The sequence below is a fragment of the Hirundo rustica genome, chromosome 19 (genome assembly GCF_015227805.2).
Source record: "Hirundo rustica isolate bHirRus1 chromosome 19, bHirRus1.pri.v3, whole genome shotgun sequence".
In the NCBI taxonomy this organism is placed as follows: Eukaryota; Metazoa; Chordata; class Aves; order Passeriformes; family Hirundinidae; genus Hirundo; species Hirundo rustica.
In genome coordinates this window covers 5,832,991-5,851,256 of record NC_053468.1, presented here as the reverse complement: position 1 = coordinate 5,851,256, position 18,266 = coordinate 5,832,991, and the positions used below count along the sequence as shown (strand labels likewise).

General features: G+C 51.6%; 1 protein-coding gene across 7 annotated transcripts in view; it reads right to left on the bottom strand.

Moving 5' to 3' along the window:
- Positions 1–501: 501 nt before the first annotated feature.
- Positions 502–18,266, bottom strand: part of AP2B1 (adaptor related protein complex 2 subunit beta 1) — a 77,303-nt gene continuing 59,538 nt past the window's right edge. For all 7 annotated transcript variants that reach the window (XM_040082165.1, XM_040082170.2, XM_040082166.2 and 4 more), the window contains 4 exons: positions 12,437–12,521; positions 11,619–11,705; positions 3,658–3,812; positions 502–2,677 (listed from right to left, as the gene is read on the bottom strand). In XM_040082165.1, coding sequence (XP_039938099.1) covers positions 2,603–2,677; positions 3,658–3,812; positions 11,619–11,705; positions 12,437–12,521 — 402 coding nt within the window. In that variant the 3' untranslated portion in view covers positions 502–2,602. The remainder of the gene's footprint in view (positions 2,678–3,657; positions 3,813–11,618; positions 11,706–12,436; positions 12,522–18,266) is intronic.

Genomic DNA, 18,266 nt, shown 5'->3' with positions numbered 1-18,266 from the left:
TGCCCCAGAGCAATACCTTCCAAACCTGCTGCTCGTTCTGTTGGATTTCTGGCCACTTCAAAGTGCTGAGTTTGGGGCTGCCCAAGCTTGCCCAGATTTTGCAGCCCATCCCATTTTGCTTGAGATGGGACCAGAGGTGACAAAGCCCTCTGAAAAACAACAGCAGCAGTGCGAAGCAACGCAAACACATCACTGACTCCCAGGATTTTATCATTTCACCACAGGGAAAACGGGTCACACTACACACAGCCCACCCCAAAATCCGTCTTCTGCTCCTCATCTGAATCTGTCCCTGCTGCCCTCTGAGATGAGGAGAAGCAGCTGTTGGAGGACCAGGGAAACTTGCTGCCTCCTCCCCCCACAAGCCCCAAATTTGGTGGAAAAAGAACCTGGTGAGTAAACAGCCTCCTTCCCACCAAATCCATCCTTCAGCCCTGCTGCTCCCCCGGGCAGGGGAATGGCTCCTCTCCCCATCCCCACAGAGCCACACGCAGCCAGAGCCTCGTGGAAATGAGTTTATTGACACGGGGGGCGGGTAAAGCCTGAAGAGCAACACGAAGGGAACACTCGAACGAGCAGGGGCTGGGGGGGGAACACTCCCACCCCAAAAGCTGGGAAGGAATTTGGCAAGAGAAGGGGGTGCTCAGCAACCCCTCCCCACCCTGCCCCGACACAGCATCGCACTCAGTGCCACTGGTGCTTCCTTAATTGCTCTGCTAATGATTTTTTACACTACACCCGCGGGGCTTGGAGCAAATCACCTGCTCATGGGCAGGGCTCAAGGGCTGGGTCGCTCCAGCTCTGCCCCACTTTTGTTCCCCCCAGCCAGAGCACAGGGGTTCCTACACAGGGACACCACTGTCCTCAGGGTCGTGCAGCTCCGGGGCCCTGCTGGAGCCTCTCCCAGGACACCGTGACCTTTTCCCAGCACTGGTTTCTTGGCTGCAGTCAGTGCCAAAGCCCTGATGAACGATCTCCCACCGCGAAACATTTATTGACTTTGAAAGTGGCATCTAAAAGGACAACAGGGGGTTGCTACACGCAAGAGCTTTGTTAGCTGGGGAGGAGATGTCCAAGCATGCTGGGGAGGGCGAGGCAGCTCTGGATTAAGCAGGACAAGCTATGGATGGATGGAACAGGGACATGCAAGAGGTTTTGCTTTCACTGCTGTTGCTGCAGCACTGAGTGGCTGCAATGGGAAGAGTCCACAGCCGTGGACTGGAAGGGAAACAATCCTGGCTCTAAGGGACAGGTTGGAAAAGAGGGGCCAGGGCATGGGACAGGGCCCCAGAGCAGGAACCTGGCTGGCTCTGGCCACCCTGTGTCTCTGGGCACGAAGAGTGGAGCTGCCAACGGGATAAACGCTTCCATGACCTGCTCCACCCAGCCCAGCTGGAAGCTGAATGCCCCAGGCAGGCAGGGAGCAAAGGCTGCCAAGCCCAAACCACGTCCCACCACGCCCCAGCCTGGGTTTTGCGGGCAGGATGGCAGCAGGGAGCGGCACTCTGCTCCCCTGGCACCCTGGGGCACTGCCAGCAGCAGCAGGGGCCTGGCTGACACCTGCAGCCCCGCTGGGGAAGTGGCATTGCCACCTCTGGATGTGCCACCGCGAGCCTGGGAATCGCTGGGAGAGGGGGGCACAGCTCAGGGATGGCTGAGAAGGCAGCTCGGCCTCAGCAGGCACGGAAAGGACGGGAGGAAGAGGGGCTGCAGTGGGTGAGGATGCAGAGAGCACGCCTGGAGCCCTGGCATGAGCCTTCTGCTCCAAGGACAGGCTGGTTTCCTTCATTTCATCCGCTGCTGCCATTACCCATCCAGAACTGCAGCTCCTCCCCACACAAAAGCAGCCTCACTCCTCAAATCACCAGCTCACGAGGCAGGGAGATGGCTGGAGTGAAAACACCATTGAAGCAGTGCCAGTCTGCCAGCACAAGAGAATAAAAACCCCTCTTTGGGGCTCCATGCCCCTCCTCAGACCCAGCCGATGGCTGTTCCTAATTCCCCCAGGCCGTGCTCACCCTGCTAGAGCCCAAGGTCCCTGCAGGGCTCCCAAGACTTCCTTGCAATCACCTTCCCTTTAAGCCAATTACAATAGAAAAACTCAAAAAAAGAAAAGAAAAAAAGTATAAAAATATAAAATAAAGTGCAGTGTTAACGTTTTTCGACACTTTTGCCTTGTTTTAATGAGCGGACGTGTTGGTTTTTGCTCGGTGCTTTTCCGTTTGTCCAATGAGCGGTTATTTTTACAAAATCCAAACTACACCTAAAGCCATTTAGAAAACACTGAACATTGGCACAAAATGGAGAGAAGCCCACGAGAAGGGAGGAGTGAGGGGCGAGGGGGACACGGGAGTAGTTCGAAGCAGTGGTTACAAACTCCATGGACGCTAAAAATACCAAAGGGGTTTGTTCCCTATCATCGTTAGCACGTGGATTACTAATTGCTACCTTGTTTAATCAGTGCCTTTGACTGAAATCCTACACATGAATACAGCTGCTTCCAGTTAGGAGTGCTTTTCCCCCGCGCTGGCGGTGAAGGAGGCTCCGGGGACCCCTTTTTCCCCCCTCCTTCTGCAGGGTGAGGCACAGGCTCCATCTCCTGTTAGTTTTTCAAGATGGCATCGTAGGCCTGGTAGATGTACTGGGACACTTCTGGAGCTCGGCATTTCAGGGAGAGCTGTGGAGAGGAGAGCAGAGGTTAGTGCTGGGGGAAAGGGGGGCAGGAGCTTCCTGGGAATGGGTTGGACACAACTGCTGACAGTCACACTGAGTATTTCTCCTGCCTTCCTCATCACCAAGCTCAAAGTGCCCTTTCAGAGCTTGCTGCAAGCAGGAGGAGGAAAACAAAAGTAAATTCCCACTGTGGGGCTCCCAAATTTCTCAGGAAATGTCAGTGGCTCCACAAGCAGGAGGAAAGGGGACATGGTCCCAAACTGGGACAAGGGACCTGTGCTTATCCTCGGGCTGCAAATCACAGCACTAAACCCAAGGGCTCCCAAGGATCTGCTGCTCAGTCCTGATGGACACAAACTTGGCTGTCACTCCTGTCTAAAGCAAAGATCAGGCTGACAGCAGGCCTGCAGCATCAAACCTTGGGCAAACACTTTAAATCACCTTCCAACGCTCACATTCACCCCGCGGCTCCCCACACCACGGGTTTCTCTTGAAACTCCTGGCACAGCTTCCAACAGGAGAGATAAATCCTCTAACACCAGAGACACACAGGTCCCTCAGAAGGGCAGTGAAGTCGAAGAGAAGAGTCACAGGGGTGGCATAGAGGCAGGACAGAGAGCGCTTTCCCACCAGCCACGGGCTGGTGCCAGCGCAGGGCCACAGACGGCCAGGAACACGGCCGGGCATAAATCTCCCCTTGTCTGTAAGAGGGGGAAGGGGACCCTGGCAACTTCTCCTCGCTAATATCTCTTGGCTTTATCTCTGGGTAACCTTGGCAGGTCACTGCTCACTGCTGAGCGGGCGCTGTCCCAGCTCACCGGCGGCAGAGGTTCTGTCGCTCCTCACCCACCTCAGCCAAATTAACAGCACCCCTCTCAAAAGAGAGCGAGCAGGGAGGGAGGAAGAGCAGGGAGGAAGAGCTCAGGGTGTGGGGGAGGCAGCAGGAGCCCAGGCTGTGCCACGCCCTCCGCTGTGACCCCTCACCGTGTAGTTGGGGTTCCCGGGCTGGATGCGCAGCTCCGCCAGGATCCAGATGCCGTTGGTGAGTTTGAGGGACTGGTAGAGCATGTCCTGCCCCTCCACGTTCCTCTTGGCAATGGTGTAGACGTTGTTGTTCTGCAGCTTGCTGGAGACGGTGTCTGCGGAGGGAGGGGAGAGAAAGCACATCTGTTAGCTCACATCCATCACCTGCAGAGACAGGAGAGCCCCGAGGAGCGTTCCCAGGATGCAAGGGCAAGGCTGGAAACCCTGGGGACAGGAGCACACGTGACACCAGGAGAAAAAAACATCCAGTTCTCTCCATGGACCCACCTCACTCCCTTCAGGCTGGGATCTCTTGGTAAGGATTTGCCTGTTTTACAGGGCTCTCACTGCCCTGGGTCACTCAGGACTGGATCAAGGCTACTCGGAGGGGAAGAGGACTCTGCTGTATCTGCAACTCCCAACCAGCTACAGGCAGCCAAAAAGTCAGAAGATTAAGGTGGAAAAGAACAAAGATCACAGCTCGAAGCCTACTCAGGTTCTGAGGTCCTGTCCCAGCCACAAGAGCTCCCACCTACTCCCCTGACACACAGACACTTCTGGCCAAATCAATGTCCTACAAGGTAGTAAAAATCCTTTCCCTTTTTTAAAAAGCAATTACTTGAAAGGGTAAAACCCTGCCCAGATGCTGTCTCTGGACATCACAGGGCTGTGGTAACAGTTTTAACACACAGCCTGACCTCAGCCCTGGCAGATGAGGTGTGATTTCACCTGCACACCTGGGTGGGTGCCATTGTCACACACAGCATTTCTAAGGGACTTTCTGAGGAAACCAGAACACCAGGAGCCAAACCAGCAGCCCCTGGATGCCAAAGGGTTTCTCAGCACAAAGCAGAGCAAACATCAGGCTCTGGATGCCTGTGAAGGGGCACAGTCACACTTTGGGTGGAAGACCCCACACCTGATAAGCATCACTGGCAAATTCCCATTCCTGGTGCCCAGCAGGAGAAATTGAACTCCCCGCTGGGGCAGCTGGAACACTTTATCTATGCCTTAAGCCAAGTTGCACTGAAAGCCCAGAGACTGGAAATGTGGGCTCCATCTGAAGGAGCACAGGGAGCAGGACGGCAGCAGAGAAGCAGCACCAAGTGACCACGGAGCTCCAATCCATCCCTGCACCCACGCACACAGAGATCCACGGGGTGCCACAGCTGAGAATGGACCCTGGTCTGTGCTGAGGGAGCAGAGAGAGGACACCAGAGCCCATTCATGCACCAGGGAACGGTGGGAAGAGGAAGGAAAGGGCCCTACAAATGCACACCCTGATGCAGACTCTGATCCTGCCTCCTGGAGCCTCGGCTGCACCCTTCGCTCCCCAGGCTCCAGAGCAGCTCCCTGCAGGTCGAGGATGGTTCAGGCACCCAGCTACCCAGACACACTCCGATTTGGGCTTCCTCTCTTCGCCAGTTACTATGGAAACTGGCAGATATATGTAACTAATGAGATCTTTTGCTTAAAACCCCTCATTGCCTGTCTCCTCCTCCCACCCATACTCCTCCTCTCCACAATAAACTCAGCCAGACTCGGGCGGTGCAGAGCGGTCTCCTGCTCACAGGGAGCGTGGCTGGGATTAATCCATGCTGCAAGGACATCACCCACCAGGAATGAAGCCCAAATTTCCACGTTCCCATGCTCTCAAGCCATCAACAGGAGCCCCCAGGCCTGTGGGAAGGCACAGTGCCCAGCACAAGCACAGCCTCGTCTGAGAGGGATGTTGGTGTGAAATGAGATTTTGTTTGGCTGTGGTTAAACCTCACCCCTCTGGATGTGTCTCCTGAAGGTGGAACTACTGGCAAGGACTTTCTCCAGCAATCCTGACACCTGCCACAGCAGCCTCCCCCCTCTGCTGGGAGATGCTGTGGGAGTAAAGGCATTCCCTGGGGAGCAGGGATGCAGGATTGGAATGAGAAGCTGCAGCTTTGGCTGCTACCCCATCACAGGGTGCGATGGCAGAGCAGGGCAGCTGTGCCTAGGGAGCTCAGCAGGTGAGACAGCCACAGAGCAGCTGCTCTTACACCAAAACCTACACCAAAATCATGTGATGGCTCCTTCTGCCACGGAAACATCCCCAGCCTCTGCTGAGGGGCAGATCTCTCTGCAGGAATGCGCTTGTAGGTACAGGCAGGGAAAGTGAGCCAGGGTAAACCCCAGGGAGCCTATTTACTGCTCCCCTGACCTCAGTTATCCTCCAAAGAGCAGAAAAAGCACCACCAAAAGATGCCCTGCCTCAGCCAGAGCTATGGTGAGCAGGCTGGAGCTGACGCTTGGCTTGCCTGACCTTCCTGCCCCCTCTCCGAGCACAGATTTGGGGCCTGGTGGGAGCAGGTAGCAGCTCCCACCCCTCCTGTGCTCTGGAGTATCAGCAATTTGGATTTTGGAGATCATCAGAGTTGCTAAGCAACAGTGGCAGGCTGTGGCTGGCTGAAGGCAGGACCGCTAATGCCATGTGACAGCGCAGCCTTTAAAAAAAAAAATAAAATAAAATAAAATAAACCCAGACAGATCTTGCTGGGAGCAGGGAGCTGAGCCCAGGGAGGCAGGAGCAGGGCTGGGTGACTCTGGGGACTCAGCAAAGCAGCACCAAGCCACACCTGGCCTCACACAGCAACTTTCTTTTGTCTCGAGGTTTCCTCTCACAACCCTCCTGAAGCACAAGGGAAGGACACAGGGAGCTCTGGCCATCACCTGGGCCAAGCCTCTGACATCAGCCCAGCCTTCAGGGCTGGTTTGTTTGGTTTGTTTTCCTTGTATTTTCCTTTCTAAACAGAATTCTTTACCTCAGCCCCACAGCCAAGCAGGGCACACGGAAACACAGGGAGGAACAGCTGCACGAGGTCTCCTCCTTTGCACTGAAGTGACCCAGTACTTTTTTACCAGCACTTTCCTCCCGGCTAAAGCAAAGGGTGAGCTTTAATCTTCTGCCCACCAGCTTAAGAACTTCACATGTGAAGTCAGAGAGCCAAGATGAGCACCTGGCAACCACGGGGTTTGCACAAGGGACAGGCACAACTCAGAGCCAACACTGACCACGCACATTTCTGAGCTCTGTGGCAAGCTGCACCAAGCAGCCCGTATCAGAAAGCGGAATTTAATGGTTACATTTTATGCTGTGATAACTGAGAACATTTCTAGCAGCACCTGAACGGCTCTGAGCATCCAGCCAAGAACTATATTCAAATACCAAGCACAGACTCTGATCCAGTGGGGAGGCACTTGGGGCAATGCTGACAGTACATTCATCTCCAAGACATGTGAAATGCACCAGTTCTGTAATTTATTAACTATCAGCTACAAGATTTGCACATACAGAAAACAACGACACACCACGCAAGCCTGTGTACGATTGTCCCCCAGGTTATTTCATCAAAATAAAATCCAATTTCTCCGTTCTGGCATTAGCAAATTACTTGAGGGTGAAAAACAAAGTGACCACTGCATACCAATAAAGCCATGTTCAACTCCACACATGAGAGCTGCTCTTTCACACCACATTTTGGGCCAGTAATAAAACCAAAACTCCTGTGCTGAACAGTGCAGCAACTGACTGAGTGCCATCAAATGGGAAACAATCTCCATGTGCAAGTCAGCTCATCCTCTTCCACTCTGTGGGTTTGGGTAAGCAGGGTTTGGGAAAAAGAAAAACATTTAGATCATCTGATTTGCATATCCTAATGTAGTGATCCTTTAGAATTTAGTCAAACTTAGCATGTTGGAAAAAAAAAACCAGTGTAAACAAGGCAAGCTGAGCTTCAGTGCACGCTCAGTTCCGGGGGAAACCTCAGCTGCACCAACAGCACCCAGAATATTTGAGCCAGAACAGTTAAGGAATCTATTTTCATGCACTAGATTAATGTGTTTTCATTACAAAAACCCCAAATCAATTAATTTAGCACTGGATTAATAAGAAATGAGAATGCTGAGCTATAACCATGACCTTGTGTTTTCATTATTTCTGAATGAGATTTTCTCCAGGGAGCTTTCCCAACCTCTCCCTAAGAGGCTGGTGCACGGAACAGCTCTGATGAATTCAGGATGTGCAGGGCATGCCAAGCACACCTTGGCCCCACAATACAGCTCCAGAGGGACTTGTTCCTCCATGGCCAGAGAGCTGCAGCCCTCAGGAACAGCCTCAGGCCAGGTCTCTCACCACTGGGAACCTGAGCCCCAAACCCAGAATGAAGCACTCATCTCTCCTTAGTCACTGGGAACGGTGGGAACACCTTCAAAGGTCCAGGATTTGCTTTTTTTTTGGAAGCAAAGATGGTGGAGACACAGAGCAGCTCACAGATCAGGCCCCACTTCCCCCTTACAGGTACCTGCTCCTCATCCTTGGCTCCACTTGCCGTGCTCTGGGCTACCTGCAGCAGCCAGGACCTTCTGGTGGCTCCGTGCTTTGGGATGAGCTGCCAGGGACAGGAGCCTTTTTTGCCATCCCTGTTGCAAGCCACCAAAGCCCAAACCAATCCTATTTGGCTTGCCTTGTGGGCACAGGATGAATCTTCTACCTACAAAGGCCTGGGAGCACAGACTCCCACAGAAGCTTCTCCACTGCCTGCCTGTGTTTATCTCTTTTTTGTTTGAAGGAAGAAAAGCAATAACCCGCAGAAAAGCCTGCAGCTTGCACAGGAGGTGCTCTAAGGTGACTGTTGCACTGTGACAGACAGCTCTGGATGTACAAGAAACTCACATTCTGCTTTTCTGACAGATAAAATCCCAGCCCTCAACAAATCCCTGCTCCAAGCCTAACTCATTTCAGAGGCAGTTGCACTCAGGGGATCACAGCAGCATCCTGGCTCTTTCCTGCTCCTGTCCAGCCTTTCCCTCTCCCCATTTTTTAACACCTCCCAGGCACATCCCAACCTCTTGGCTGCACACAGCTACTGTAGTGTCTGACACATCAGCTTCTTCCTCACCCCTCCTTGCCGTTCACTCTTGTGATTCCTCAGCTCCAAATCCCTGTGCTGTCTTCATTTTCACCTTCACTTCCTTTTTCCTCACCTCCTTGATTAATCCTGTCTCCGTCCAGACACTTTCTAGAAAGCCTCAAGTGGCTCCACTGCCTGCATCTTCCTTGCAGCATCTCCCAAGATTCCTGCCTTTCCCTCAGTAAAATCTAAATAGGGAACATGTGCTGGGTGTTTAGAGAGAAAGAAGTTCCAATTTCAGTTTCTCCACTGAGGAAGAGCAGCATCCCCTGCCTGGCTGCTCTGCAGGGCCTCCAGGATGTCTGCACAGAACTTCAGCCCCGCTCCTCACACGGCACAGAGGTCAGAACTCGGGAAAGCAAAGGCTGCTTGCAGCTGGGAGAGGGAAAAGCTGGGAGAAGGAAAAGCTGGGAGAAGGACAGCCAGGCTCTGAGGGTGCAGGGATCACAGTCCTGAGCAGCCTCTCCCAGCACAGCTGCTCCTCACGGCTCCAAGCGGCTGCTGGAGCAGCGTTAGGGCACAGCACTGGGAGCAGAGTATTTTTAGCTACAGCTCCACTCGCGTCACTGGGCTGGGATCAGCAAGGCTGAGGCATGAATGGTGTCTCTGAGCACTCACCACCTGGTGGGTGTGCTCAGCCTGGGAATGAATGACTGATCCCAGCAGGGATAACGACTCGCTCCCAGGAGCCAGCGGTGCTCTGGACCTGTTCCCTGCGCTGGAGGGCTGCACAAATCCAGCTTTGGTGAGGAGCTGCTGGAATCCGCAGAGTTTTGTGCAGCTCTGCCACGAGCGCATCGCCAACCTGCAAAGAACACCACAAGCACTGGCAGCCCAAATCGAGAGCTTTGTTGTGCTTGCACATCTCCTGCAGGAGAGTCTTTGGAACAGGAACCAGCCCTTCCTCCACAAGGATCAAATTCCTAAAGATTTTATATCCAGACTCGCTCTTCTTGGAAAAACAGAGGTGTCTTAAGCCTATTTTCACTGGATTTAAACAACCAAGATTGTGAACATTGAAAAGTTATCACCCTGCTGAGGCCCCTGGCCAGGCACACACCCTTGCTCTGGTATAATTTAGAAGATGGATTCAGCTCCTGAATCCAGATTTCACCCAGCCTATTCTGCCTCTGCCCTGGTGTGTCTCACTTGCCATGCTGTGAGAAGTCTGCGCCCCTGAGGATGCTGGAATCCCAGCACTCCGTGGGTTTTGGATTTGGCTGATCCTTGTGCAAGCAAGGCCTGACGTTCTTAGGATGGGTCTGAGCTAGAGGAGGTTACTGCCTGTAGGAAATCAGGGTGAGCAGGCTGAGTCAGGGTTTCACTGGTAGAAGAAAGGGACTCAGGCAAGCACAGATTTTTCTGGTTCTCCCTCCTGCAAGCTCTTGGCCTGCTCCATGCCCAAGCCCAGGTGGTCAAGGAAGAGTTGCAAGGGGCAGGAGGTGTCGGCAGTGCAAACACAGAAAAGAAGCCTCAGTGGATGGAAGTGTTTGGAATTTGTTCATGAGGTGATATCCACATTCTGCCACGCATAACCCAAAGAGGCTGGCAGGTCCTGGCAGGTCCTGCACTGCCCCGAGCATCCTGAGGGATGGATTGTGCTCTGGAGAGGCTCCTCCTTGGAAAAGGCTGCAGATCTCACTGCAGAGGAACTGCCTGGTGCTCCCTGCTCTCCCTGAGCATCCCAGGCCTGGGCGAGCAGCCTGGCCCTGAGCTGGCAAACCCTTTTGGAACGGGGAGCATTCTGTCACTCCACGGTTCACAACATTTCCTTCCAGAGGGAGGAGGGGGAGGCCAGGCTGCAGGATTGCCAATCTTCCCAACCACATCCCCTGCTAGGCAGCACCCCAACACCAAAATGAGCTTCCAGTGTTTCTGACCGGAGATAAAGAGCCCTGGATGCAGCCAGGGCATGGCCAGGCCAGAAGGCAGCAGCAGCTCTGCAGTGCAGGGGGAGAAGCGATGCCAAGCTCGGTCAGGAGCACAGGGAGGAACTGAGGGAGGCACAGAGGTTGTTCTCATTTGAAACCCCACAGTGAAATCAAGTCATAAGGTCCAACAGCTGCTATTTTCCCCCTCCTCTTGCGTGCTCCATCTTCTATATTCCAAAATAGTAATAATTATGAGTACAAAGAGACCCATGGCTTCTGTCTGCTATTGAAGCACGAGGGTGCTCATTGTGTAATGGCAGGCATGAGAGAATAAAAAGGTTAAAGGGTTGGTAATCAATAGGGACACTTCTTTCATCTGTGAAACAGAGCAGCTTTTGGTAGAATCACTTGGCTCCTGTCCAGAGCCTCCTGAACAGGAGCAGAGCTGGCCCCATTCCACTCTTCTACACTCCCTTCTCCTTCAGCAGGAGTAAGGTCACACGTACAAGATGCTCACAGAGGCAACTCTACGGCCAAACAAACTGAACAGCACCAAACACGATCAAAATTCATCAATACCTCAGCTAACAACAGCAGACCCTTCCCACATGTGCTGTCCTCCACCAACACCCAACACCCTGATGCGTCTGTAAGGTTAATCTTTCACAACAGAAAGAAGAAAGAAGCTGCCAGAAGGTGAAGTGAGAGGCCCAGGGTGATGCAGGAGGGCTGGAACACTTTGTTCAAAACTCACAGCAGCAGGACAGGGCTGCTGAACAGCCCCAACACCATGCTCAGCTGCAGTTAAAGAGCAGCTTTGCAGGGAAGCAAAGCATAAAAGGGAAAACAAGAACACAAAGGTCCGGAATGAAAAGAAGAATCAGGTCGGTCAAATCAAAGACTTGGGATTTGAGATGTGCTTTTATGGGGGCCCAGCTAAAGTTTTTGACTGAAACAAGCCCTAGGATCCCAGGCTGTTCTATTAAAAAATGCAGGACTTACCTCTTCATTAGCTATCAGCTTATTTTACTAAGGTGATATTAATAAGGTGATGTTTAATGGCAATACATCAGGAGTGCTCTCAGCATGGCAGAATGAAGCCACTCACCAGCATTCAGGTGACATTCTTTAATCTGGAACTGAAGCTCGTTCTCATTTGGAATATCCTTCCATGTTGCAAGGAAGACCTGGCGCTCTAGAAACGAAAAAAAAAAAAACCTCATCAGCACTGTGGGATCCTCTGAGGACCCCAGCATTAATTAACACACCCCAGAACGATTCAAGGTAGACACACAAAAGGGCTTTGGTAGCTTTTTGCCCTGCTGGGGACAGATCCAGGATTTACTCCTGTAACACCCTCAGTGTCTCTGTAAAAGCAGTGAAGCTCTGATGGATTTTGGCCTCCCCCAAAAGAGAGAGAGTCTTTGCCATATGAGCTGTTTACAAGCCAAGAACATGCAGGATTTGACAAGAAGGAAGGAGATCCACACATTTAGGATTATGTTAGTGAAAGCTGCTTTTCTAGCAACTTCCAGCCAATTCAAACAAAAATTTAATAAAGGTGACTAGGAATACACAAATTCCAGTGAAAATTGTGTGGGGGCGAATCCCAGACCCATTCAAGTGAATCAAACCACCAAAAAAACCCTGAAAGTACAACAACCCCAACCCGAACAAACACCAAAAAAAAAAAGAAATCAGCTTCAAAGAACACAGATCCACCCCTTGTCGGGCAGAGAGAATGAGAGGAGGGGAACTTGGGTTCTGGCAAGTATTGGAGCTGGAGGAGAGCAGGGACAGGCCAGACCTGCTGAGATGCAATGGCCTGAAGGTCAAGGCACCGGTGAAACTCGGCCAGGAGACGCCTGCACCCAGCTGGGCACTGGGAGCACAGCCTGGCCTCACCACAGCCCTCAAAGCACTCACCCATTTTGCCATCCTCTACGAAAAGCACGTTGAGAGGGATTAGGCAGCTGAAGTAAAACACATCGATGTTGTTTTTCACAGCCACCTGTCACAGAAAAAAGCAGGGAGGTTAAAGAGTCTCTCCCAGCTGGAAATGCAAAGGGATCACGGGATTCCACAGTCCCATCACCCTGGAGTGTTCTCTCTGAGCAGAGACCAGCTCTGAATGGGATGGTACCGAGCTCCTGGGCAGCTTCAGACAAGCACCAGCCCCCTGCTCCATTTTCACTGAAAGCTGCCCAATCTTCTCCTTTCACTGTGCTGCTTCAAAGCCAGTTGCACTCACAGCAGCATCCTGGCTCTTTCCTGCTCCTGTCCAGCCTTTCCCTCTCCCCATTTTTTAACACCTCCCAGGCACATCCCAACCTCTTGGCTGCACACAGCTACTGTAGTGTCTGACACATCAGCTTCTTCCTCACCCCTCCTTGCCGTTCACTCTTGTGATTCCCCAGCTCCAAATCCCTGTGCTGTCTTCATTTTCACCTTCACTTCCTTTTTCCTCACCTCCTTGATTAATCCTGTCTCCGTCCAGACACTTTCTAGAAAGCCTCAAGTGGCTCCACTGCCTGCATCTTCCTTGCAGCATCTCCCAAGATTCCTGCCTTTCCCTCAGTAAAATCTAAATAGGGAACATGTGCAGGGTGCTGATTCCTGGAAGAAGAAAGCCCTGCTACAGAGCAATCAGGTAACAAAAGATCACTTGACAAAAGACTTAATTCTCAGTGTCATTAAACTCCACCAGCCAGGGAGTTTGCCTTTATCTGGTTTGCCTTTATCACACGCACTTGCCATGTTCCCCACTAATCTCTGCTAACAGTTTTCCCCAGGCTGAGAGCTGCTGGGACAAGCAGCAGCAAAGGGGAGGTGTGAGAGGTGCAGTGTCACAACACAGCACAGGAAAAAGCAGCTCTGGGCTTTATTTCCATGCCTCTCATGCTCTCCCCACGTCAGCCCACACAGCGAGAGCCTGTCATGGGAGCACAGCTCAGCAGACACCTGCCGCTGCTGCAGAGAAGGAATCTTAAGCCTTGCAAGAAAGACCCAGAACTGAGGCCGTGTGGGGAAATTTGGGAGCCATTTGAGCTCCTACTTCGTTTGAAAAACCCCAGAGGGAGTTCTCCAATTTGTCACCCTGAAACACAAACCAGACCACGCTAAACGCTGAGCCAAAGGAATAAATTTGCTGCTACAAAGATTTATGGTAAGACAAACTTCGTTGACATTAATTACATGTATTGATGTCCTGCTGGGAAAATCTATTGTCCCACAAGGAGCAAGCTTAGGAGGACACCCACAAATGTTGGTAAAAAACCAGCTGTGGATAGACAAGGAAGGGGAATAAAGCAGTCAGCTGATCAGACACGCACACAAGCCAGAGACAAATGGAAGGAGATCAAGCTCCCAAACAAACCCTTCTGGCAATTTGGAGGTCCCAGAAGCGCAAAGAACTGCAGAAAGTCAAATGTGACAATCTGTGGTGCTCCTACTTTTCAGCCATCATCACTAAAGGTAGCAGCTTGCATTTAATTCCCACAGCGCAAACCAGCTTAAGAAGGGATTAGCCTAAAGCCCACTAAAACCACGTAAATGATGGTGCAAGTGAGGAAAAGATTGGGATTGGCCCTCTGTAACAGGGAGTTGTTACATGCTCCGATTGCTGGCGTCATGCTCACGAGCTGGAGCGCTCAGTGCTTGAACCAGAGGCACCAGAGGGGTAAAAGCAGATCGGTGGGTGGACTTTGGTGATTCACCACTGCAAAACATGATGGAACACGTTTGGGTGAGGAGCCAAAAATGCACCTCGGAGTCTGGGAGGGGAGAGCTGGGGGAGGGACAGCGGTGTAGCCATTCCAGATGCTGTGCTTGGATAGAAGTCATGGAGATTTGCCAGAAGAGGGAAAATTGAGGCTAAATGTCTGGGAAAACCGACAGTGAGAATTATTAAGCAGCACTGAATTCCTCTGAGGAAGAGAGAAGCTCCAGTGCTTGGACTATTTAAAATCAGCCTTGACAATGCTCTGGATAAGAGGAACCGTAAGAAAACAACAAAGCATAGCAAAGACTACACTGCACGACCCAAGATCTTTTCCAAGTCTGATTTAATGATTAATTGCCTTGCCTTAGAACAACGGAGATTACTTAGTGTTGTAGCTAATTGTTGTTGCCATACTACAGCAGTTTCTTACAAGAGGGGCTGGAAAGCAGCTCCTTCTCTCCAGTCACGGTTCTAGAGGCACACTCCAAATTAATATGCCAGCCCTGTCCCTGCAGTTATAAGGATGCTATAAAAAGGTATCTGCTGACCTGCTTCTCAACTCTGCAGAAACACACTGAGTAAGCTGCTTTGGCTATCTCTGGAGAGCTACACAATTTAGACGCTCTGAAGTGCAATTTCTTCCCAGTAAAGAAAAATCGAGCCACAGGCCAGCCTTCGTCCCAAACTGCATCACTGGGTTCAGGAATGACATCACATGTCACCTTGCAGGAATCAGCTGTCACAAGTAACTTTCGCACACAGGAAGGAAAAAGCTCTCCTTAACCTACAGCACTGGGACATGAGTGGGGAGCTCCCCAAAATGAGCTTCCACCGTTCAGCACCACACGCTTCCCCCAAACCGTGCTCCACAAGATCTGGTCCACAAAAAGGCACCTGCAGACACCTGGATGGGGAATTTCACACCAAGAAGAGGCCCCCTGTGTTGGTTACAGCTTCCCAAGGTCACGCTCCACGTCAGGAGCATCCAGTGCCATCTGACAGGCTGCAAAAGCAGCCACAGGCAGAGAGCAGATCCACAGCAGCAGCTGCAAGGAGCTGAGCAGGTAATAACAGCGACTTTCCAAAAAAATCCAGTGCTCCTCAGGTGGGAACATTGTCCTGAGACAGGCAATGACATCTGACGTGACAGCGGGGGCTGAGAAGTCTCTCCAGGTTTGACATGCTTGAAATAAAGCTCTGCTTGCATTCAACAAATCCTCCAGTCCAGACTAACTTTGCTCATGGCTCTGCTTTAACCTGCTGACCTGGACATGAACTACTAAATCTTTAGCTAGACCTTTAGCTCCAGACATTTCACAGTTGAAACAGAAGCATTTTTAATAAAATTGGCTTTCCATCTGTGAACTTTTCGAGGGAGAGAAAAAATATTACTACCTTGTGAATTTAGTCAAGCAGTCTACAAAGCTCTGAGGGATTGAAGTCAAAAGGTGTCAGATTTTCGTGTGATGCCTGACTGTTGAAAAGGGATAAACCCACTAAAAATTGGCCCAGGGTTTCAAATCACTTATGTCTTGCTCATGACCTGCCTAGAGGAAGCAGCACCTCTAGAAATAACCCCTGGAATAGATTTGCTCACCTTACAGCACGAGCATGCTCCTGAAGAGCTTTCCTGCAGTCCAGCCCTCTGACAGCCCAAAGAGGGTATTTTGGGGAAGAAGCACCTCATAACAACAATGTCAAGTTATTTTCTTCAATAGTGTAGGTTTCTGATGCTTTAAATCTCAGACTTGAGCAACAGAACCGACTTTCAAAGTCAACTCTGAAAGCAACGCAGATGCTTTCCATCAGCAGCAAGTACACAACATACCCACTCGGAATCCCATTAGCACCTCCACTAAATTAAGGATTTACTTAAGTCGGGTTTTGCTTTAGAGCCTGGTAACAGCCAAACTGTTAAGGCAAAGAACAGCTCTCCTCTGCAGAGCCTTTTTTACCTCACCAGGTCACGGCTTGTTCTCTGACAGTGTGCTGCTCTGCCCCCAGGGAACGCTGCTCCTCCAGGTGACTCTGTGTGACAGGCAGGGCTCTCAGGATGCCAGGGGTGCTTGCAGCCCCTGCCAGCCCTGTGCTCTCCCCACAGGGACCAGCCCGGAGCCGGCGCTGAGCGGGCACAGCGAGGCCGGGTTACGTCAATGGGCAGGGAACACGGAGTTACTGGGAGGGTTGTGCTCTCGTGTGCCTTGCTGCACTTCAGGTTCAAAATGTACAATTTATAAATGTGCTGTGCCGTGTGGCAGACGTGCTCTTAACCCCCAAACCAACAGCTTTCCACAGCTGAGTGAGGAACTGGCCGCAGATGCCAAGCTGTGATCCAAACCCTTAATTCAGAGCGTTCCCAGGAGGGTTCTTGGCTGAAATAAAACTCTCACAAGCAGAGGCTGTTAAAGAATAACCCAGGCAACAAACCCAAGCAGCATCTTCCTCATCTAGCTACCCACAGGTGTTCTGTGCTGGCTGGTCAGGGATTCTGACACCGCTCACACACGGGCAGATATCGTGTCATTCATCAAGCAGGCTCCGGAGGGTGAACATCTGCTGGCTGCAATTGCTGCTCACAACGATTCCCACAGAGAGCTGGATGTGTGAAATCCGTCTCCAAGTTCTGAGTGCTGTGTTTGTGACCTAAGATACATTAACAGCTCTGATGAATGAGAGCTCCGGCCGTTCCGCACCGCGAGAAGCTGGAGCGTGGAGGAGCACAGGTGATGAGTTACAGCAGGGCTGAGACTGGAAGGACAAGCATCATCTACTGCATCAGCAACACTGATATTTCCTCAGTGGAGGAGCTGCACCTTCCTCCTCTGCCTCTACAAAAACGTTCTGCCAAAGCCATTCAAGAAACAGAAGCGTCCTGCACCTCACGCTGCCCAGCAGCAAACCTGTGTTTCCAAGTGCCCCTCCTGAAGGAGAAATACAGCTGGCAGATCCTCCCCTTTCCATACTCAGAGAATTTTACTGAATTAAATAAAATACCAGTTTGAAAAACTCGAGCTTTTTTCAGCAAACGGGGCTGGCAGCTGCCAGCAGGGTGTGACACACTGGTGGTGCATTCTGAACGTGGATCCCAAGAGAGGCTCCAGCCTCAGGCAGACTTGCTGCTGCTCCAGGAGTGCCTGCAGCTCCTTTTCAACTGCACCGTCTCCTGCAAGGGGCTGTAATCTCACAGAAGAGATTATCACACTTGTGCCATGACAGGCCAGGCCTGAGCTCCGGAGCTCTGGCTGCAGGCTGGCTCCACTTCACCCATCTCCAGGATTAGGGGAGCAATTCTCCTGTGCTCCAATGGGTATTCCAATTTCACAGCATTCCATAGCTGTTAAAATGCCAGTTATTGGGAACAGCTGTTCTCTTCAGCACAGAAAGGCTGTCAGCCCAGGCATTTTCCAATTCCAAATCTGACTTGAAGAACGAAAGACTTCGTATTCCTCAGCAGAGCAAATCCCTGTTTCAGAAGGCATCTTCCTCTCTGAGAGCTGAAGGTCTCACACACGTGGTGGCAAAGACACCCAGCCCACCTCTCCCACTTGGTATCTTTTGACTGTGAAAAGTTAACACTGCACAACTCCCAGAGATGTCTCCACGGCCATCAAACACCCAGGAAGGTGAACACAGCCTCCCACAGACCTTTGGGCAAGGGCTCCTTGTTATTTGTCGGTGCCACGTCCTGACCACAGCACCCACAAGCACCAGGCAGCCCCCAAAACGCTGACAAGGCACTGCAAGGGCGTCCCCCACCAAAAATTAGAAGCACACAAATAACTAAGCCAGATTTTCTTTAGCAACAGGCACGCTCCAAAGGCAGCTTTTTAATCTGACAGAAGCAGAAAAGATGAAGCAGAGAGAGCAGGGATTGGGGTTTGTTCAGCCCTACAGTGCTGTGTCCAGTCTAGCTCTACCCTTTGGATAAATCTCTGCTTGACTGGGGGTTAAAGCTGAGCTGACAAGTCATGAAAATGATCATGATTATTTTGGGATGCAAGGGAGAAGCCTGGCATTCGGTATCACAAGATGCAA